The following is a 24366-nucleotide window of genomic DNA, read 5'->3' on the forward strand; positions in this document are numbered from 1 at the left end:
TGGACAAAAACGGCAAATTTCACCAGTTCCCCAACTTAGGCACAAAAATGTGCACATCTGTAGTTCTGATAGTCAAGAAAAATATTAAGCACTCTCAGAGGCTCAAGTGCATAGCAAATGAATGAGCCCCTCTGCCATTGAAGGCGGAAATAGTCAGATATCATACCTGTTATAGTTTATACTTGTGTTTCAGTACTTTTCTCCAAATGCGCACTTACAGTAGGAATGTAGTATTCACACTTGATGTAATACTTGATGTAACACAGGAACGTTATTGCACAAGATTCACACTTACTGACAGGAATAATGGGAAAACTGCTATATGATCTCGTGGGACTGTACACTATGTCAGGGGGTGCTCAACTCCAGTCTGCAAGCCCCCCCCCCCAAACAGCTCAGGTTTTCAGAATAGCCCAGCTTCATCAAAAGTGGCTCAGTCAAAGATTGAGTCTCTGATCGTGCCACCTTTGCTGAAGCAGGGACTGATTGAGCCACCTGGGATATGTTATAGCTGTATACTGCTGTATAGCTGCAAACCTGACCTGTTGGGGGGCTTCAGGACTGGAGTTGAGCACCCCCTGCTGTATGTGACGATAGATTTCATTCTGAAGTGTCTTACCCCCAGAGGGCTAAAGATGAGAAATCTCTGATGCACCTTTATTCAAACGTTACACCAAAATATGAAAAAAGTAGGAAAGACACGGAATAAAAATCTAAATGAAAATGTTTCTCCATTTCTTCACAGCAGTTCTAAGGCAGTCACCTTTTTTTGTCCTGCCATTTATGATACTGCAAGATCTATTTAGCAAAGCTCAGCTTACGTTGTTTTGTGCAGCCCATTAAATATTTTATTTGGTCTATATGGATCTTCCTGTAATAATTATCATTTTTTTTATGCTGTGAATATCATCAAGTGGATTTCTCTGACTCCTGTGAAATCTGCTGCATTTAAAGCAATTCCTCATTTATGGAATTCATCATTTTCATAGAATCTGAACTGGGGATTCCCCTTGAGCTGATCAGTGCTGGTCCCCAAGATATTTACATTGAAAGTAAAATGAAAGATAGCTGCCAGAGTCATCCAATAGGAAGCTGCCAAGTCATCCTATGATGATATTGCTGCTTCCTGCTGGCCCGTGGGAGTAAGGCTTGGATGGCAGTCATATTGATTTCCCAAAAGGGATCAGAAATGCAGATGGGGCAGACGTTACTGCTTCCGTTAACACAATGTTTGTACGTATATCTTTATTTATATAGCGCCACTAATGTACATAGTGCTTCACAGCAGTAATACACGTGGCATAATAATATAAATAACAAATAATATAAATAACACAAAGAGAAGAAGTGCTTTCAGACATAAAAGTAACATTTAGGAAGAGGAGTCCCTGCCCCGATGAGCTTACAGTCTAATTGGTAGGTAGGAAGAACGTACAGAGACAGTAGGAGGGAGTTCTGGTAAGTGCGTCTGCAGGGGGCCAAGCTTTATGTATGAGGTGTATAGTATCAGCCACGGAGCTACTTATATGTTTCGTTAAGGAGGTGGGTTTTAAGATGGGTCTTAAAGGTGGATAGAGAGGGTGCTAGTCGGGTACTGAGGGGAAGGGAATTCCAGAGGTGTGGGGCAGTCAGTGAAAAGGGTTAAGGCGGGAGAGGGCTTTAGATACAAAAGGGGTAGAGAGAAGATATCCTTGAGCAGAACGCAATGCATTGCGCCAATGCCCAGCGATATTTGTCTCAAACATTAATGTAACATCATTGAAAAAAAAATTGTGTGCATCATTTCCTTAATGCACACAATATGAAACGCCTTTTGACATAATATGTTCGGTTAACGGGAGAATTAACGTCTGCTACAACTATATCTCAGGGACTGGCAGCGGCGGACTTACCTTTTTGCCGCCCATAGGACAGCCCTCCTCCGCAACATAGCAGTGTCATGACATCACAGCGGCATGTGATGCCGCGTTATCATGGTAACGAATCGTCATGTGACGTGGTGGCATAATTTGACGTACGGTCGCCATGACAGCGCAAAGCTGCAGGAGGGAGGCTGCTCCGGAGAAAGCAAGACCCCCCACTCAACACACACAAAAATAAATGCCTCTCAGAAAAATTGCCGCCCTCGGCTATATCCTAGTCAGCTTTGTGTGAAATCCCCCTTTGGGGACCAAGAGGTTCCCAGAGATAGAAATAGCATGGTTCAGCTGTGGGGGGCCTTTGCAATAGATCCTGTGAAAACAATGGTGTATATAAAGAAGGTGTGTATAGAATGTGTTGCTGCATCAAGGTAGCACTGATGTCCCGCAGATGCCTGCGGAACATGTGCACAAGGCAAACAATTGGACAGGTTGCATTGTGGGGATTTGGGGCACTATTTATATGTTATCATTGAGGAATGTATTTATGCCATTGTCACTTGAAAAAGACCACTAAGGTCGAAACGTCGTGTTGGCTCAATAAATGAGTTTAATTTGCTTAAATCCGCAGTGCCCTTTGTTCCTTTGTTCATCACAAGGCAAACAAGGCACGCAAAAGCACAATATTACTCTGACAATCTCCACCAAAATACATCAAACCCAGCTAACTTCTGGAAGGTTATCAACAATACATTCCAGCCTCCTAACCATCAACAACCAAGTAATATCACTAAGGGAGATATTACTCTGACAAACCCCACTGACATTGCAAATGCATTCAATGATTACATTGTGGGGTGTGCCACTAACTTATTAGCGGAACGCAGCCCAAACCACAAACCTGAATCTCATCCTGCGAGTACCCACGTAGCCCCAGCCCCTCCCAACACTGCCCACAACTTTCAATTTGGCCCAGTATCTGAAGAGGAGATTACACAAGCGCTCCTCAAACTAAAACTAAGCAGCCAATGCGGACCTGACTTACTACAATCTAGGTGCCTACAACTTGGTGCCCCAGCCATTGCCAAACCAATTGCTTCCATAGTCAACTCTATCCTGTCTGCAGGCCATATCCCTAAGACCTGGAAAACTGCCAGAGTTGTCCCAATCTTCAAAAGTATGGACAAAAACACTGTCTCAAACTACAGGCCAATCTCACTTCTCCCAATTCTATCCAAAGTCATGGAAAAATGTGTCCACTCCCAATTAAGCGATTACTATACCAAGACAAATTTCCCTAGCCAATTCCAATCTGGGTTTCGTCTTAAACACTCCACTGTAACTACCCAGCTAAAAGTTTGCAATGAAATCCAGTGTGGAATGGAACGGGGACAACTCACTGGTGCAGTATTCCTAGATTTTGCCAAGGCTTTTGATACAGTTGATCATTCTATCCTGCTTAATACACTCCAGAGCTCTGAAATAGGGAAGCATGCTTTAAACTGGTTTCAGTCCTACCTATCAGGTAGATCCCAACATGTGTCCACCTCAGGCTCTAACTCCAACCCCCTGGATATCACCTGTGGTGTCCCGCAAGGCTCTGTTCTGGGGCCCCTACTCTTCTCAGTGTTCATTAATAATCTTCCCACAGCTTGTAAGAAAGCCTCAATACACATATATGCAGATGGAACAATCCTATATGCACACAGCCATAGCCTCTCTGACCTCCAACACATACTTCAGTCTGACTTTTTGAGACTCGAAAACTGGATTTTCCAAAACAAACTGTTTTTAAACACTGACAAGACTGTAACAATGGTATTTGGGACCAAGACTACATTTTTAAAGCTTCCAGCGACTGAGCTCCTGATTAGAACCAACTCTAACACCACCCTAACCCCTGTCACTAGTTTTAAATACCTGGGCTTATGGTTTGTCTCCCACTTAACATTCGCAATGCACATTGATACCCTGAAAAACAAGACCTATGCCAAACTAGGGTTACTTTACAGGAACAAATCCTCCCTAAGTCTCCTGGTCAGAAAGCGTATCGCACAGCAGATGCTAATGCCAAATATTGACTATGGAGACATAGTATATGGCTCGGCACCTCAAACCCACCTTAGCAAACTTGACACCCTCTACAATTCAATTTGTCGTTTTGTTCTCCAATGCAACTACAGCACACATCACTGCGAAATGCTCAAAGAACTAGATTGGTCATCACTAGAGTCTAGGCGCAAAGTTCACCTTTCCTGTCTTGCCTTCAAATACTTTCTGGGCAAGCTACCCAGCTATCCTAAACAAGCTCCTCCCCCCTACCACATGCAGCACTTATCACCTGAGATCAGACTCCAAAAGACTGTTCATGGTCCCATGGCTCAACAAAGTATCAGGCCGTTCCTCCTTCTCTTACCGTGCACCCCAAAACTGGAACAACCTACCAGAGACTCTCACATCCATCACCAGTTTAAGTTCTTTCAAATCTAAGGCTGTCTCACATTTTAATCTGGTCTGTAACTGTTTCATACGCCCATAATATATATTTTCTTTAACTGTGCATGCAATGTCTTGTATATAATGTATACCCTGTTCATTTATGTAACTGTATTTGTAACCATGTATTATTTGTCTTAACTCTGTGCCCAGGACATACTTGAAAACGAGAGGTAACTCTCAATGTATTACTTCCTGGTAAAATATTTTATAAATAAATAAAATATGCACTGAGCAAACTTATTGCCACCAGAAACATCTACTCAATCTGTTGTAACCCGGGGAATACTGGGTGATGTGAAGATCTGTTTCTTGTTATTGTAATGTTCACAAAAGGCAAATCTAAAAGGCATTTTCTGCTGTAGCAAGAATGTGCAATCATAGTATCATCATAACATCCAACATAGCTTTTTCTCATTAATGTTTTCTTTGTTTTCAAACTAGATTTCCTTGGAACTCAAGCTAAATCTCCAGTAAGTACCACTGAGAAACGTAACAATGAGAATTCAAGGCCCCTTCGGGACATGACCCCTAAAATCTTGCAATATAGAGACAACTTAATGACGTGTTAATCAATAATGGTGAGGGAATTAATTGGGCGTATTTATAAAATGGCTGGAAGAGATGATGTCCAAAGAAAAAAAAGGTCAAGAGTTTAAGCCCAATCAAAGTCTTTCATTAATTACATGACTAACCACTGATATAAAATAATGTCCTAAGAAGGGCGGGAGGGAGCACAAGCCAGCCGTCTTGCCCTAACAAAGGGATAAGTTTAAAACCATTACATACAGTGTTGGGACCTGCGATATTATGGTCATGCCTTGAAAGTGGCTCGCAGGCTTATACGCTTTGGCCAAAGGATTAACTAAATGACCCTTTTTTCAAGAGATATATAGGTATTTCACTGTGTATTTTTGTCACATTGGATGTTGCTCTGGTTTTTTGTTTTATTACATACAGTATACCTATTCGACATGCAAATGTAGAACTCACCGTTTTTATTTAATTTAGAAAGCATCTTCTTATATTTGAAGTTTTAACGCGATTCTGTCATTACTTTTTTTTGGATGACAATGTACTATACTTACAATGTAATATAATACCTTTTTAGTCTACTGTAGAACATTTTAAGTACCCCATTTATTTTACATCAAATGTGTATTTAAACAAAGTTGAAATTCCATTGAAGCATTTTTACTATATTTAGAAGTCATGGATTCCAGCTGTGCAGTTCTGCGCAAATGAAGAAATCTGGCAAAATTAGGTATTCACATGCGATTCAATAAGCTCCTAGATTGTATTTCACACGGAATGCTTGAGAGAGACAGAGGTAATTATAGTAATGTCTCTCTCTTCTTACTTATACAGTGTACAGTATATAAAAAAAATATATACCTATTCAACTCAGTGCAATTTGTTTTCAAAGAGGAATTGTACATGCAAACATCATACAGGAATTATACATGCAAACATATGCATGATATATGCTGAAATAGGCATCATATATGCAACTATTGCAACTATTTGATTCTTACCGTGACTTGAACACAGGGATAGGTTAAGTATTTTCAAACACCCCAGCCGTGTCCACTGGGCAAGAAACAGATTGCATCACATTTAACCCAATTGATGCGGAAAATGCAGGCAAATCAGATATTTTTCCTAGTGATATTTCTATAATAGATAAGTTGTCATGAACATTGCAAACATTTTATTCCGTTTTCATGGGAATTGCCATGGCACAGTTTGTAGTTTAATGAGTAGGCTCTGTAAACGTCAAAAGAGTGTCACTTATAGAAGCCAGCACATTTCCAATGGAGGCCTAGATACATGAAACTCAGTTTAATTAATAGTTAATATCGTTAAAAAAAATGTATCACTTTTTTCCCACAATTTTATGACCAAAGTCATCACAATTGCGGTAATAATTTACCAGGTGCAATATTTTTTTACTTGATGCGATGCAGGAAATAATGCATTAAAGCTGCAGTTCAGTCAATATCCTGCATGTGTGTTTTTTTTAATAAATCAGTTCTGTAGTAAGAAAAAATACTTTTAGCATTTTCTGTTTTTAAAAAAAACAACTTTGAAAGACCAATTTTCTTGTATTCTATTTTAACAGCCATTTGCTAAGGCACTGCCCCTTCATGTCCTGTCACAAGCCCTGGCACACCCCTTTGTCAGCCCTGCCCTCCCTCTAGCACTTGTCAGTGTAGGACTGCTCATGAATATTCATGAGCTTCCACTGACAGACAAGCAGAATATAAACAGATCCCTTCACTAATTATGTCACCAAATTTCGACCTATCAATACACGGAGAACGAATTGACTGGCAGCTATACAGTTCTTTAGGTAATTAGAGATTGCCCACATAAAACTATTGAAGTAAAAATAAATAAAAAAAAGACTGAACTGCAGCTTTAATTCCATTATTGCGATTGCATGCCTAATATTTCTACCTATAGGCCTCTGTAATATCTACTATTACAGAACCTTATGGTAGAAATTACATTAATCCTTTTGATGCCTGTGGCTACCAAGTATATCACAGCCATCAAAGGGGTTAACACACAAATAAAATAACTCCTACTACATACCCCCCCCTCTCCAGGGAGCCTTATCACCCTCCCTGGGGAAACTAACCCCATCACCCACATCCCTCTTGACTAATGGCCTTAGGGCTGGGACCCGCTGCGCCCGGCGGCGCGGGCGGCCGCGTGAGCGTTCCCCACCAGCAGGGGAATCCTCCCGAGCAGGTCCCAGTCCCCCCTCGCTGCTGGCTCACTACGCACTGTGATGCGTCAGCCGCCAGGGGATTCAAGAAAATTGTGATCCCGAGCGGTGACGCATCACGTGGTGCGCTGATGAGCCAATCAGCGGAGGGAGCGGGAGCTGTCATCAGGCAGCTTCCTACACAAGAGAGAGGTGTGTGTGTGTGTGTGTGTCGTTTGTGTGTCGTTTGTGTCTCTCGTGTCTCTCATTTGTGGCAGAAGGGGGAGGGAGCTGCTTACCTTTTACAGCAGCCCGCAGCAGCTCCCTCCTGCAGCCCGAGCCCGTGGAGGGAGGGGGGGAGTAGCGGGTCCCTCCGCTCAAACCATGCCCCCCCCTCCCACTCCCGCCCCCCTCCCGCTCCGGCTCCCTACAGACTGCATATCGCGGTCTGTGTCTGTCAGCGCCCCGCCTGTCTGCCGTGTGGGCGTGCTGACTGAGGGAGCGGGGCCTTAGCCTTAGTGGTGAGCTAGTCATGGGAATCCATGACAAGGGTTAATATGTACTGTAATGTGTTTTATTATTATCATGTTAGTTTAGGATATCTTGCCTACCTGTATGTATATAATGGCCAACACATTGCAAGATAGAACTAATGCCAGCCTGGAGCAGGTGATAAAAAATCCAGTATTCTTTGGCGCTACCGTGGTTTCGGTAAATTTATGTCTTTAACATGACTTAATATGCGATATTTAGTCATTTTGATGCCAGTTCAGATATTTTCATCGGAGGCGATATAAAATGCGTTATTTTTAGCTGTGCAACGTTGATGTATGGATGCCACACACAGTATAGAAAGGCCCTAAGGTATCTTGGTGCTATTGGATATAGAGGCTCTGATAATCAGCATCTCTAAAATCCTACTGTACCAAAATGTCTCAGCGGCTCACGGTGGGGCAAAATCCCGGTGTAAGGCGGGAGATGCAGTATGAGGAGCTCCATGGAACTCTTCCTATGGCCACCAGATACTGAACAGAAAATACAATGATCTGTACTTACCCAGAACATGCGAGACGACTGGCACACTCATGACTCTGATCTAGTTTACCTTGTTATCTGTTTTTAACCACCTTTTTTGATAGGGCTAAATGTGTTACACTGAGGATTTTAAAAGGTCCTCCAACCCCCAACAGCAGTTATAGTTTACCCACCCATAAAATAGTTATACTTTACCCATCCATTCAATGTTACACCAAACAAAGTCATCCAGGACAAACAGTGGCAGGGTCGTGGGCATTTTGAATAGAAAGTGGTGCTTGGTAAACTACAGTATATGGGCAAATTATCGTGTTATTTAATAAGCCACGCAGAACATTCGGGTGCAGAAGAGGTTAAAAAAAAAAAGATCAATCTACTCTGCTTGACGGCAGCAAAAGGCCGCAATCACCAAACCGTCCTTTCTACTTAATGTAGGCCACTGAAATCAGATCACTTCCTTTACAAAAGTTTTCTAATTAGAAGCAACTTTGTGGGAAAATGTTTTCATTAGCGAGACCGTTTCAGTGTCACGAGACTCACAGGGGACTTCTCTCCTGCGGTACAGTGTAGTTTACCTCCTGAACTGGCATAACCCCAAAACATACACCAGTTTGTAAATATCCAAGTCCTACTTTCCATTATCATACAGCAAAAGTGCAATGTTTAAAGGAGCAATTCGTGCTTTTTTTTATTATTACTGGGTTTTTTTAAACATAGGTTTGAATCGGGGTATCTCAGGGGCTGAACCCTATTAATTTGAGCTCATGGAACCCCTTGCATACTGAAATACCGACCTCCAAAAAGGGTGCTGGTATTTCTGCAAAGTTTAAATCTCCCGCGTCATGCGGGCCAATAGGAAGCCGAAAATTATGACGTCATGGCTTCCTATTGGCCCGCGGGGCGCGGAACCTTAGAAACGCCGCTATTACATGAACCCCGCTAGCGGAGCGGCTACTGGCATCTCCTACGGAGGTATGTATCTCCGGAAGCAGGGGAGCCCCAGAGCTGAAATGAATGGGGTTGATGTCCTGAGACCCCCTGCTTTATTCTTATGTTAAAAGAATAAATCGCCTGCTTGGATTTTCTCTTTATTAAAGCAGTACTTGCATTTTCATTAAAAAGGAATGAACGCAGTAACTGAATAGAGTTGGACTTTAGTCCAACAAGTATACAAATAAATAATTTTTCATGGAGGTCTTCCAATGCTGGTATTAGCCAATTAGCCTAGTATACAATTAGAGCCCCCACCCCTCCCCCAAATTTGTTATAAAAATGACAAATACAAGTTTACTGTGTAATCGGTTGTAAAGCAACGTCAATGCTAATAATGGAAAAATATGATATTTTAATATTTTATACAAACTCTACTGTACCAGAAAAGGATGGAGGAGAGACATGCATTCTGCATTTTAAATATTTTAGTGTAACTTGTCATTTAGGTACGTTATGGCTAAATCTGTTTAGGAAAGCCAGCTGCACTCTTTGCTTATTTATAAAAAGCCCCTTTAATATTTCCTTGGTCACATTATTTGATCTTCTTCAGATTCTCAGATTTTTCAACATTACATTTTTGTTGAGTCAACAGGAGAGACGGCTACCTGGAAAATAGTGATGAGTAACAGTAAGCAACTTTACGAGTGGGTTCTCCATCTCCTTAAGACATGACAGAGCAAATTAATTAGTGAATAGGGTATTCTCTTTGTAATCCTGTATCTTTTAACATAGAGGTCAATCAATTACAATTAATAGTGTAGAGCAGGGGTGGGCAACCCCAGGCCTCAAGGGCCACTAACAGATCAGGTTTTCAGGATATCCCTGCTTCAGCACAGGTGGCTCAATCAGTGGTTCAGTCTTTGACTGAGTCACCTGTGCTGAAGCAGGGATATCCTGAAAAGGGCCACCACCAGGTGAGGTTTTCAGGATATCCCTGCTTCAGCACAGGTGGCTCAGTCAAAGACTGAACCACTGATTGAGCCACCTGTGCTGAAGCAGGGATATCCTGAAAACCTGACCTGGTGGTGGCCCATCGGGACTGGAGTTGCCCACCCCTGTGCTTATAGCTGCACTTGAATGAATAATGGTATAGAGCCATTGCTATGGCAGACTTATTTTTGCAGCGCTGTTAAACCAGACTGAAGATTAATGTGTTTTTGCCCATGAATTGCAGTATGGCAAAACTCCGGTTTACAGAGAACTAACCATTTCTAAAGCCACATTTCCCCCTACTCCAAAGGGAAAGCCGCGTCTCTTCTAGCATTTTAAAACACGTCATTAATGAACCCCCTTGCAAAGTTGTGATTTGATGCTAAAGACAGGAGCGCAGTGTCATGGATTGAGAGACTTCAAAAGGAATGGAGCTGGACATTTCTCCAGTACAGAAACGACGACCTATTTAGTAAGGACCTCTGTCACAAAGCTTTTCTCACACTGTAGAAAAATACATACTGTACTGTGATGTTCCCTTAATGTTTATTTTTTCATAATGAATATAGTGTAACTTATACTCTTGAAGAGACATGTGGATCTTGGATTGTGCCTGAGAGACATGGATATAAAATGCTTTTCAGGACTGTAACGTAACCACGATTATTATTTTTTCTTTACCACGTTCCGATTTAGCTTGAAGTGATTGTGCAGTCTCGCCAGCTGGACATTATCATGCACCCTGTTATCCAGAAGTTAATTGACATGAAATGGAAATCTTTTGGCAGGTAAACCTTTGAACATTTTCATTAGCCTGGTTGATCCAGCCGAAGGGCACGCTTGTCTTTCAACTTTATCAGATGTAATCCAGGCCTTGTGTTTTATTCTGTTTCAGGAAGAATATCGCCATAATGCTTTCCATAAATCTTCTCTTCATCGTGTCTTGGACTGCACTGGGAATCGCAGCATCACTATCAAGATCAGAGGAACAACCTTACAAGTTTCCAGAAGTATGTCATGAGATTCCTAGATACGACTGAACACTGGGACACAGAAGAGGTTCACTCCACTTAGCAACACTCACCGAAGACACAGTGAAGGCACTCAGTCATGTCACAACTTGAAAAGGTTGCTCCGTAGCCGTAAATGTTGACTATATTTCGATGTCTATGTAGAGAACACAATAAGAAATACATACTGCTTTTATGCCATGCAGACGTTAGAAAAGATTGCAGCCTTAATTTATTATTATCGCTTATTTGTAAAGCAATGACATATTCCGCAGCACGGTACAAAGAGGGGGCACAGAGTTGTGTATTTTACATAAACAGAATGACATACCAAATAAGAGCAAACAAGCGCACACAGACACAAAGAGGTAATGGGGGCCCTGGTACTGAGAGCTTACACTCTACAGGGAATAAGGGACAATGTTGAAACAAAAGGTGAAGTGGCTGCTCATTGTTGGACCTCTGATGAATTCTGATTTCACAATACCTTGCTAACACCTATGTACTATTTGTCCCCATTGAAACAACATAAGCCCACCCCTGTCGTACATCAGCTGCTAGGTTATCAGTTTTGCGACAGAAAAAAAAGACGTTTAAGTTTTCTTCCTTAATATATAAACACACTCATAACTTTCTTTCTCTAATACTTAGACACACGTGAGTCATATCAAAAGATTCAGGTGATTATGTTGGACATATATATATGTATATGAGAACGGTCGCACTTGTGGACCGAAACGTCGGTCTTGTGTCTCTTCTTTCAATACACTTTTTTGATCAATTCTGGAGTGCTGCTTGTTGATTTCGTCTTCAAAAACGGTATTGTATTGCTTATTCTTCATTATAGGATCTGCACCCTTATCAGTGACTGTTATTACAGAGTGCCTATTGTTCCATTGCTATGTTATATATATATATATATATATATATATATTATATATATATATATATATATATATATATATATATATATATATATGTATGTGTGTGTGGTTCTGGGTATCCGACAGTCCGTTTTCCAATGTCGGAACCGCGTATCTGATGCTCACTGCAGCGGATTAACATGGGACCTGCAATCCGATGGTCTGTTATCCGATGGTGCTTTGCATGTTTGCTCCAGTTTTGGAGCTGGAAGACTTTGATAAATAGATCTCATAATCTTCTTGATTCCGTTTACTGAAAGATTCATGCACCTCATTTCTTTTTTGTTTTTTAATAACCGTAGGACAGCTGGAGAATCGTTGTGATTATAATAGCATTGGGCCTCACCGTGTATCAGATTGTAGAGGAATTTAAAGAAATATATCAGTCAAAGAAAAAAATTCAGCAATGGAAAGACTGGAGAAGGAAAGAACTAGAGAAAGATCTGACATTTTGTCATCCGATGTGGCCGGAGGTAGGGAATGTTTCTCATGTAAATAATCTTATAGATATATATGAATCAGGGGTTCTCCGAAGCTGAACCTCATTAATTTCCACTCTAGGACACCCTGCTTTCCGAGGTACTTACCTCCGTTCATGCCGTTGGTAGCCCCGGCTAGGCGCGCACTATGGTGGCTTCCTATTGGCCCATGTGCGAGATATTTAACAACCAGGAAGTTACATTTTAGGGGACTAACATTAGAGCTCTTAATAGATTTAAATGATTGTGTACAAAGCTTTAGAAACGGCACCGTTCTTTTCTTCAAGTGTAGAATAAAACTATTGGGTTCAAGGGTACTTGAAAATTAAACGAAAGAGGTTTTTAAAAGTTCTGTCCACTGTAATTTCATGTATGAAGAACACTCGTGTTGGTCCCCTAAAATGTATCACAACCTACAACAAATGCAACTTTCATATACTGCACCCGTACAATTAAAAGAACAATGTTTTCCTTCTAGGAAAAAGAATACCTCCAAAAAGGAATGGCAGATGTCCGAGCAATGCACCCAGCTTACCTAAAGGATTTCTGGTATGTCACTTACTGCTGTCTGATTCCTAAATAATAATAATAACTGTTCATTTCAATAGCGTTTTGTTCTCAATGGGACTCAAGGCGCTTCACAATTACAATCTAGTGCACAGTAACAGACACACACAACCCTTGCAAGCTCAGAACTCAAACCCACCGCACTGTGTATATTTTGTGTCAAAACAGTGCTACTGGAATTGTAATCTCATGCATATGTAACGGGTTTCCCCCCCCCCCCAATCTCACATTGGCCCGGGTACTTTAATAATCAACTCCCATTACGTGTGTGTGTGGTGGTGCACCTGTAGGCAACAGAACTCCTGAGTCTCCCGCTTGATGTTAGTAGGGGATTTTCAACAGAACAGGTAGCTGAGGTAGTGGGTGCGAGTTCAACTTACATCATGTGCAGCGCCTCCACCTCATCAGGATCTGTGCTTCCGCAGGGAGATGGTCCTGGTGAGGAACTCCTTCTTGGTGGTGCCATCCACTGCTGATTAATGTCACACTCACACAGTGGGGGTATCGTTAACAAGGTCATCTTTATTGTAGACGGTGATGTAGAAGACTGCCCCATGCAGCTGCCGGCTCTAGCCGCACATCTCTCCGTGCTGTCCCTTCGCCAGGTACGCCCTCCCAAATTGGAGTGGGATTCCCTCTTCTCCTAGGGAGATCCTCTCTGTGCCAGGTCCCTGGACACAGAGTGGCTTAGACAGGCTGATTGGTCAACCTGGACCGCTAGTTACGTCACAAAGTGTTCCTACAATCCCTTATGCAGGAAAATACAACTTCCTAACAGCTTTCCACAGCTGCTGGAACACTGCTAGAACCAACGGTAACTAACTGTGTTGTGCCTTATACAGTATACTTCAGGAGGCAGGCGCATCCCTGATGTCACTATCCAGGGACTCAGAGCATACAGCCACTCCCCTTCATACATAGGGCACATCACCATTGGATGAGGGAAAACCTCCATAACTACTGCTGGCATACCTGTTCTTACCAGGACTTACTGCCAACAGAGAGGAAAGCTATATACCATTATTATGCATGGCTATATACTCCCCCTGGTGAATCCCCACCGTCCCGGCTGGGTCCTAAATTTGGTGTACCTTGCTCCAGGAAACACTGAAAAAGAACACACAAACTTAGCATTTAAACATTGTCACATCCTCATAATAATGACAGAACATCCGCTCACTGACCAGCAGTAAGCAGCAAAGGAAAAGGCAGACCACTCGTTAACGGACCTAACAGTAGTGCCGAGGGTCTGGTTTCTTCACTTCCCGCCCCGCTGCATCATGAACGGTTACACTATACTCTCGTGGCAATCCCCGCTCATTACAGTATACCACCTTGTGCATATACACGCTGCGTCCTATCTTCCAGACCCGCATGAGTTGGGAGATCCTCTGCTCAGCCTGAACTCCTTTAATGGCTCCTCCCTTATTAACTATGTAATATTCAATATCATTTCGGAGCCACCTCTTTCGATTCTCCTCTATTTCCCTCATTAGAGGTTCGGAGACATAGGGGTATTCAAGCCCATGTGACCTCTTATACTTGGCTGCGATAGCCCGTTCAGTTCGGCACGTCCTGGTCAATTTAGTTAGGCCAGCCTTCCCCGGCAACACCCATGACAGGGGCTCATCTAACTCCATCGGATCATCTAACCCTTCTGATCCTTTTGGGGTAATAAGACCCCCTTGTATTCGGTCCCTTCTTACCCTTAGCGCTCTAAGGTATGCCTCATCGTCGAAATCTCCAGGAGCCCACCAGTGATCAACCACCCCCTCCCTTTCTAGAAGAAAATGGGTGCGGTCAAGCCAGGCGACATAACCTTCATATAACAGCGCCCACCACCTAGTTTCCCGTACTTCCTCGGAGTTAGGTTCTATTGGCTCCTCCTCATCATCAGGCCCACCCGAGGATACCCCTGAAGTACCCTCAGATCGCATAACCCTTTCCTTGCGCTGTGACCAGTGTCCGCCCTCAATGCTCAGTGCGCTATAGCTTTCGCTAATTATCGACCCTCGTCGAGAAATCCTCCCTCCACCCTCCGATCCATCATCAGAAGTTCCCCAGTCCAGGCTTCAGTCCGTTCTGTGGTAGGACCCCGGGACTCCCCTGTCATACCCAGACTAGAGGTAGACCCAAAGGAACAGGTGACAGGGACAGGGGTTTGAACTAGGGCCTTGGGGCTAACCCTGGGGATGGACGGGATTGAGGGACGGGACTGGACGGTAGGTGCCGGCAGGGTTACGGCCTGCTCCTCCGCAACACCAGACTCACGTTCGCCACAATGTTCGCTCTGTCCTTCGGTAGTGGATCCTCTCGTTCTCCGATTCGAGCGCCCACTCCGTCTGCTGTCCGTAGGGGATCGACTCCCAGTGCTCGATCGTAGAGGTGCAATCGCCTCCCACTTGATACCGCTCAGGTCGTCCGGAACTGCTTCGGGATCCGCACGTGCTGCGACGCCATCTTGGGTTGGGTCCCCAAGCGAGACCTCTTCCTCCACGAGGATATCCGGCAACGCCTTTCTGCTGCGCGGTCCAGCTTGACCCTGGTTCCGCTCTTCGCTCACCTCCACTCCCGGGATCTGCGGTGAGCACGGGGTTATCCTACTGCTCCGCAGGGTCGGGGTGGATCGACCTCCTTCCGACCCACTAGTCACCACGGCGGTGGGACTCCGGCGCTCGGGTTGGCGCGGTACTGGAGACACTCGGCTCCGTGTCTCCACACCACGAGGAATGGCATCTCGCCACGGAATACCAGTAGTATGGTACTCCTCTAACATGTCCTGTGCCTCTGCCAGCCTGGCACACTCCTCATCCGAGGACTCCAATTTACAGTTCGGTCGGGGTATTCCAGTAGGGGACCGTCTATGGGCTCCTTTCCGGTCACCTCTACGATGACTGGGTTTCTCCTGTTTGAGAACCCGGCCGGGTTAATGCTCCGCGGGATCTGCACTCTCCCTCCACAGGGCACCCAGAAGCTCCGCTGCCAACGTTGGGGTAGGATGTCTCATCCCTACAGCTTGTACTGGTACAAAAGTCGTCATTGGCCACATGTACTGCAAGCTACAGTGAGGGCATCGAGCCTCACTGCCTACGGCTCCACCAGGCAGTCTGCACTGCAGGCAGAGACAGACCACTGTCTCCACACCTTCTACTCGGATAATCAGGAAGCCTCCTGGAGCCGAGTAGGGGTGGGTTGATATCAAGGGACTCTGTTCCACTTTTTCCGCTTGTTCAGCCATGGTCACCAACGGGAGTACTCGTCCTAGCGGTCTGTAGTGATCAATGGCTCTCCGCAACCGAAGTGCAGGGGATGGTTGAGCTGTCCTTCCCCCCACTTCCTCCATCGGCATCCGGTGAAACTTTAGACCACTCCCCCTGATTGAAACTAGGGGGATGTCTCGCCGCTTTGTAGGCAGACCCAGCACAGGGGCAGAGTGAGTCATAGTCCATGAAGGCGCGGCTCCAGCTTTCGCGCCAAACTCCCCAAGTGGGTGGAGTTTTCTCGTTGCCGCCAATCCTGGCCAACAATTTGCAAACTGCAGAGTTGCGAGGCTTTCTGCAGCTGGCCCACGCGGTGTCCCGGGAACGCAGGAACCGCCATTTTGCAAGCACTGTCCTTTTTTGTATTTGAGGTAGCGTCTGGCTGTTTGTTAATTGGTGTGTAACAAAGTCTATTTCGTTCCTCCCATCTCGCAAGGCTGTCGTCCTCACTATTCTCAGGGGTATCATCCCTAGAACATAGGCATGACAAACACTGCGCAGCCACGGCTTTCACGCCATTCCATAGCAAACACACAAGAGTCTCTCCTGTAGCTTGTTCTCCTTCCTCTTCCCGGCATCCTGGACCTTCTGCTCTTTGCAGATCCTCCATTCCGACGGTCACTTCTTGCTCACGGTAAACTGGGTTATTGTACATGGAGCTCCGCTCTGCGGGGCAGCTACCACATCCGTACAATAAACATGCCTTGTGCACCACCTCGTGTACCTAACATATGTCTAACTTGTGTTTGCACTACCTCAGGCTAGGCTCACTCTCTCAGTGTCTGCTGTATCTCCTTCCTCCCAGTCTGTGCTCCCTTCGGTAAGTGATCTGGAATGGCTAGAGTACTCTGGGACTCCCATGCAGTACTTGGGGGTCTACCTCTCTTGGTCAGTCTAGTGCAGACCCTCTCCAGGACACCTGACCTTGTTAACAAGCTCTCCCTTCTGGCGTCATACCCCTAGCACTACCTCAAGGTGACACTTAATTCAATTCTTAAATGCTTTGGACTAAGAATTTAACTAAATGACCCTCACTTACAGTATGAAGAGAAAAACAGATAAGCATTTACTGTAGCTATATAATTTGTCATATTGGATGTACAGTAGCAATAGGGCTTTCTGTCTGTTGTTACAGTGCACGGTAAGCAGCATTGTACATAGGATTGTTACAGACACAGGTCCCTGCTCAGATGAGTTTATAATCTATGTTTTTGGTGCCTGAGGCACAGGGAGATGCAGTGACTGGCACAAGGAGCTGACACCGGGATTCGAACCAGGGACCCCTGATTCACACTCAGGGGCCTATTCTAGTAGCTTCGATAAAGTCACTGCTATATTCAACGTTTTGGCCTGACCAACCTCACGGTCTGAGGTTTGTGTTATCACGGTATTCAGAAAGAGTTATCGCCAGTTAGATACCATTAAGTAGGAAAATGCCAACTCGCTGGATTGTAGTGTCTTTAGCTCTGTCTATTTCTAAGTACTGCCCCTGCGATCTGCCTGCAGTCTGTAAGAGCTGCACAGAGAGGAGCTGCATCTCCCTGCACAGCTCTTACAGGCGATCTCCCTGCACAGAGGCAAGCTGCATCTCCCTGCACAGCTCTTACAGGCGATCTCCCTGCACAGAGGGGAGCTGCATCTCCCTGCACAGCTCTTACAGGCGATCTCCCTGCACAGAGGGGAGCTGCATCTCCCTGCACAGCTCTTACAGGCGATCTCCCTGCACAGAGGCAAGCTGCATCTCCCTGCACAGCTCTTACAGGCGATCTCCCTGCACAGAGAGGAGCTGCATCTCCCTGCACAGCTCTTACAGGCGATCTCCCTGCACAGAGGGGAGCTGCATCTCCCTGCACAGCTCTTACAGGCGATCTCCCTGCACAGAGGGAAGCTTCATCTCCCTGCACAGAGGGGAGCTGCATCTCCCTGCACAGCTATAACAGGCAATCTCCCTGCACAGAGGCAAGCTGCATCTCCCTGCATAGCTCTTACAGGCGATCTCCCTGCACAGAGGGAAGCTGCATCTCCCTGCACAGAGGGAAGCTGCATCTCCCTGCATAGCTCTTACAGGCGATCTCCCTGCACAGCTCTTACAGGCGATCGCACTGTTTTTATTTTATTTTAATAACACAGTATTGGATAGGAGGTTCCGCCGAGCTGAACCGCATTCATTTCACCCCGGGGACCCCCTGCTTTCCAAGTTACAGGCCCAGGTATGGCGTGCCGGTATCTCCGCAAAGTTTAAATATCCCGGTCACGTGACGCGTGAAAATACATGTTTTCTACTTTGTTTTTGGCTCATTGACTTCAGTGTTTCCTTGCAATTTACATCAGTACAGTCCTTAGTGCATTATACTACAGTACTGTTCCTATAAGGGAGTGACACAGTTACAGAGGGCATCATGAGATGCCATAGCCAGGATATGTTCATATCATATGCGTAAAAATAATTTTTTTTTCTATATGTGCCAAAGAGCTGGGATGTTTTTGACTAAAAATCCCCAGCGTCTGCTTTAGTGTCCACAATACATTACAATCTACAGCACCGCGAGGACAACAGCTGCCTTCCTCTCCTCTCAGCCAATCAGTTTAAGGCAGTGGAGCCGCAGTCAGCCCTGGAGAGTGACAATAAGCTCCGCATGGATATCCCACCCAGGGATCAAATACGTTGCAATGGGACATAAAGTCCCAGTTCCCCTCAGCAATGCATATGACCTTATCCCATTGCATTAGTTTGATGAGCAAGACATGACATTTAAAGGGTCTATGCACACACCAAACTCATACACCCAGTCTCTCTCTCCTCCCTCCTCTCTCTTCTCTTTCTTCTCTCTCTCTCTCCTCTCTCTTTTCTCTCTCTCTTTGCTCTCTCGTCGCTCTCTCTTCACTCTCTCCTCTCTCTCTCTCTTCTCTCTCTCTCTCCTCTCCCCTCCCTCTTCTTGCTCTCTCTCTCTTTTCTCTCTTCACTCTCTCTCACCGCATTATGGTCCATATTTAATATGTGCTGCTATAGCATACGACTTCCTGCACCAGAAGATACCCTTTAGCTCTTTCAGTTAAATGGACTATACGGCGTCTTATGACAGAGCATCGCTTAGTAAATATGGGCCTACTGTATCTATGATCTTACCTGATAATGTATTTTCCTGCATTTTGTTGTGCTCTCATCCCTTTTATTACTTTAATCATGTCACCTCCTTTGACTTGCTCAGTCATACTGACACAGTTTATCAGTCCCTCTATTAATCCTCTCATTATTTTTCCTTTATTCTGCCTCTTCTCATTTCCATCACTGTAACTTTCCTCCCTGCTTTCTGTTTTCATTTTTTTCTCTTCCACGTCTCAATGTACAATTATTGTCATTTTAGTTCATGTATTTATTTAGAAATATTGTAAAAACATTTTCCCTCGAACGATTAAAGCAGCAACTTCCAACAACCCTCCCCCCTCCCGCTCCCCCCAATCATCTGATCCAGGGCTGCACTGTAATTATAATAATTATACTACTTTTAGCACTGGGGGGATCCTGAAATTTGTAGAGATTTTTCAGATAAAGATAAAACCTTATATGCAGCGTCTGGGGTTACTCAATAACAAGCTGGGCCATCCTGTCCTCTTGCTTCCTATTTCCTATGTGCTGCAGGAATGAGGCTGTCCTCAGGGGCAATAGTTTTCACCCAGACAAGATGTAAAGTAGGGGTAAATTTAATTAACATCTGGCATTATGATTTCCTAAGCAATGTCTGAATTAGCCTTACCACTGCTTTCATATTGTTGCTGCATAAAAAGAAAAACAGCCTGTGTTGTATACTCTGCAAGCGCTTTGCAGTCAGGCTATAAGGTCAAAAGGGATAGAAGCCGTTACATTTATTTGGCATTATGAAAGGCGTTGAAGGAGATTGGCAACGAATGGGTTGGGTTTCCAAGCCAAGGACGTGCGACTCATTTTGGTTTCAGTACCGTACATGTTGCAGTATGTGGTTCCTCCTGGAGCGGACTCCCGTGTTTTTTTCTGCCTTACCAGTGGAGAGGAAGAGGTGCTGAAGCCAAAGTATATCTTCAGACTTCCGAACGCACCTTATTCCCTATGCCGAGAGCGGAAGTAGTAGCTAAGTGGTCAGAACATGGCATTTAAAGCGGGTGACCCCCCCCCCCGGTCAAATCCCAGCATCAGCTCTCCTTTGGGCAAGTCACTTTGGCCATATTTAATAAGCGGTGCTATTCTTACATCCAAACACTGGAAGGTGTCTTATGGGATAACATCAATTAGTAAATATGGGCCTTTATACTTCTGTCCCTCAGACACATCAATTAGATTGTCAGCTCTTTCGGAACAGGGGCCTTCAAAATTCAATGTGTTCAAGGTACAGTATGAAGATAAAGAGGGTGCAATTCTGGGGCAAATCCTATTGATTTAAATGGGACTTTTTTTTTTACTTTTATAGATCTAGTACAGATGTTGTGCCCAGAACGGCACCACTGTTGCCTTGATCAATAAACCCCTATATACACTGCTGCATACGGTACATTGCAGCACTGTATCAGAAAAAATATTAATGTTATAATTACTAGTATGTCCACTGGATATTCATTCGCATGTTACTGCCCAGAATGTTGTTTGGCCGCTCGACCACTTGACACCTTGTGACAATGAATGAAGCATGTTTCTGGAACCATGGAAAGCATGTGCAGCCAGGTATCCCCTGGGCTACTAATTTCCCTATATCATACAGAAGAAAAAGGACCCAGTCTTGCAGCACTCAATCACTCGGAATGTAATGTTGTAAATTTAAAATGTACTTTATTGATAACCTTGAATAAAAAATAGGGGGTTAAAACGTAATTAAATGATGATAAACAGCTCGTGACTGTATCCTTGATCCCCCACCTACGGTAAGGTGGGTAGGTGTAAATAGAGTCCCTAATAAATATTGGGGATCAAGCGCTACGGATAGTAGCTACCTAAAAATATAGGAAAAAGGAGCCTCTGAGAGCCCTCTTGAAGACACTCTCCTTACGAGTGTATCCAGGCGTATGATACGCACTAAAGTGATACACTGAGGATAGGTACAGTATTTAGTATGGCATAATGTGCGCTTGGTTAGACCTATGTGATGTCTGTCCCTGATATAGATATGCACTGTGTGAGCCAGGTCTATGGTAAGAACCTGTGTAGCCCCCACTATTGATCATAGGTGCAGACTCATGGACATACTGCGTAGAGAGATACAGGATAGTATGGCATTGGCTAAGGCATAAAGTAATCCTATAGACACCTAAACTGTAGGTGAGGTAGGTTGTTGTTAATCAGGTTAAACCTTAACTCGTGTCAATATAGGTTGTCAGTGTTATCTGCTATTGCTGCCCAATGGACGCTGTATAAGGAGCCAGATGCAGATACTAGGTATATATATGCAGATACCCTGACGTGAGCGTGATACTGTGCTGCGCACAAAGGGTGAATAATGGCATAAAGGCAACTTCCAACGTGTATGCAGTGGCACAGGAGGGTTAGCACTAATCAAATGAATGTTGTGGGCTGTAACCCCCTGCGTTGCTGTTAAGCAGATAAAGGGTTAATATATAATACACAAGCCAAATAGTTCAGCTCAAAAGAGTGTGGTGAATGGGTGGTTGAACCAGGGTTTTGTAAGTGAAACCCATATGCGCACCACCTTCCCTCTCAAAGATCAGCTGACCTGTATCTGTAACCAAGTGGAGGAACTAACTAATAACGCACAGTCCCCTACATCAGCGCTGATCCTGGTTATATCAGCGCTGATGTGCTCGAGGACTTGCCTGTCTGAAGGTGAGCAACTCAATAGCCCCTCAGGCTGGAGGATCCCGCGATAGTGTAATACAGCGCGATCCCATGTAACATGCACAGGCAGGGAAGCTTACGAGGTACACAGACGCTGATAAATATCAGAATGCTGCTGCATTTAAAATAAATGAGCTTCCCGCGTGTGCAGGAGGTAAACTGCCGACGCGCGCGTTTCACGTAGTGAACGCTTCTTCAGGGCACGTAGGGGGCCTGATATTTATAAGCGTCTGTGTACCTCGTGTGTGTGGGAGTCAAGGAGAGACCCTTGGGACCTCAAGCTCCAGGAGTTGGCTCCAGGGACACAGAGAAGAGAGTGTGCTGTAAAATGTCAGTGTGTTGTCCTGATGTATGCTATGGAATAAAGATCCAAGTTATGTTTTTACTCCTGCCTGAGGCTGCAGTCTTTCAGGGGGAGGGAACGAAGTTTTCTGGCAGGGACTGCACCTATCTCTGATAGGCCCTGTTGGAATGGAGGCGCTGCACCTAGATGAGAGCTACAGATCAGAACGCCTGTCCTATTCATCCCCAACTAACTCAGTATCCTGTAAGCCTAATAGGTGCGCAGCACTACACTGGTAGCCAGAACTGGATCTCACTTAGGGTGGGGTAAAAGGGTTACACGTAATCACAATCTTTGGTGTTCTATCTTTGCTCTTAAATTCTTGAAAGGCAAGAGAGGAGAATTCCTGGGACTTTTCTGTTCTAACCTCTGCTCAACTATGGCAGAAACTGTCTCGGCTCTTTCCCGCAGCTGCTCTGCCGGTCCTGACTGGCCTCTAATTCTCAAGTCTAGGATAGAAAGCCTGAGATGTCAGTTCTGCCCAGCTGATGATATAGTATCTTTCTGATTCCAAGAGCTGAAAGGTTTATGATGTGGGTTACAAGCTAAACAGTGCAGAGAATGTCACGCAAACATGACACTGCACATCGTAACCTGAGCAAACCGTTCAGGTTACACCAAGCCAGAACATCAGCGTGAACAACAATGTGATTAAATCTAGCAATGCAAAAAAGGGATTAGCAAAAGATATACATGAAAATAGCCTCCTCGAAGGATGCAATGAGGACATCGGTACACCGACTATATCAATGAAAAAATATATATGCTGAAAAGAAAGTATTGAGACACAAATGTGTATAATCAAAAAAGTGTATGTAGCCAGGTCACCTGATGGCTACTATTCTGCCCTCGGGCTGGCAGTAAACCCTGGTACAATCAGGTTGCCAGTAGTTGATATGGGGTTTTTCCCCTCCAAGGAGCTGCACTTGAGTGACAGCGGTAGGCGGTGACATCAGGCCTGGGCCTGACCAATCATGAGCCAGACCTGGTGCCCTCCTCCTGGCAGTACTTAAAGGCAGGACCGCCCTAAATTTGGTAGTATCCTTCCCCCACTGAGGAAGGCAGGTCACACAACTGGACGCCTGAGATTGGGGCCTTCCCTTGTGCTCTTCCCTTCGGGGGAGAGTGAGTGTGGACCATACCTCTGCCTCTGCTAGGGAGGTGGGGAAGAGTTAGGATGGCTGCGGGTGCCCTTGGTCTGTAGTGGTGGTCAAGGGACCATCCTTCAGTAAGAGCTGAGAGTACTGCATCAGACGGAAGCCTGCTGTGTAACTGTGTTTACAGAAGACAATAAACCGTTCCTGTTATATAGCTCCTGCCTGGTCCGTAACCTTACTGGAGGGAGAGGTAATTGTTCTACCGTGGGAGATAACCTTCAGTTCCTGGAGCCTATGGCAGATGGAGGGGCTGCACTGCTAAAGAGATATGTGGTCCTGTGTCCCCCCTATCATCGGCAGACGACTTAGCCCTCCTGTTACCAGCAGGAATATGCACCATACACCGTAATAATGTAATGGACAAATCTCCCACCAGGTGGGGGAAACACCATTACCGTCACCGTCTGCAGCTGTCTCTCACTTTATCTCTCCTTGGCTAGCATTCTCCTACAAGCCTCCTCATTCACCATTTGTGAGTGTTAGACTGTCTCTTAAGCCCCTCTCACTATCACATGGACTGTCTCTCTATGTGGTTGTCAGGCTGGCACCACCTATCTCTGTATCTGATATCAGACTGGCAGTTGGACTCCCTCTGTGACATCCTATCTGGTTTTCTTCTTATCCAATGCCATATCCCTTGTCATGTGTTGCCAGGCAGATCAGGGGCAATGTTCCTATTCCTGATCGCACCATCTGATAGGTGGAGCAGAATAATTCTGTATTGTTCACAGTATACGTATATTTGTAGCAGGGGCTACAAAGAGAAGAAAATGACTTGATTTC

General features: G+C 44.8%; 1 protein-coding gene across 1 annotated transcript in view; it reads left to right on the forward strand.

The window, feature by feature from the left end:
* The window catches only part of LOC142477108 (uncharacterized), a 237848-nt gene that overhangs the window by 120527 nt on the left and 92955 nt on the right, over positions 1-24366 (forward strand). Inside the window, exons 10-14 of the mRNA XM_075582160.1 lie at positions 4800-4828; positions 10723-10814; positions 10922-11036; positions 12262-12432; positions 12917-12987. Of these exons, the coding sequence (XP_075438275.1) occupies positions 4800-4828; positions 10723-10814; positions 10922-11036; positions 12262-12432; positions 12917-12987 (478 nt within the window). The remainder of the gene's footprint in view (positions 1-4799; positions 4829-10722; positions 10815-10921; positions 11037-12261; positions 12433-12916; positions 12988-24366) is intronic.

This window comes from Ascaphus truei, chromosome 2 (assembly GCF_040206685.1).
Source record: "Ascaphus truei isolate aAscTru1 chromosome 2, aAscTru1.hap1, whole genome shotgun sequence".
NCBI lineage: Eukaryota > Metazoa > Chordata > Amphibia > Anura > Ascaphidae > Ascaphus > Ascaphus truei.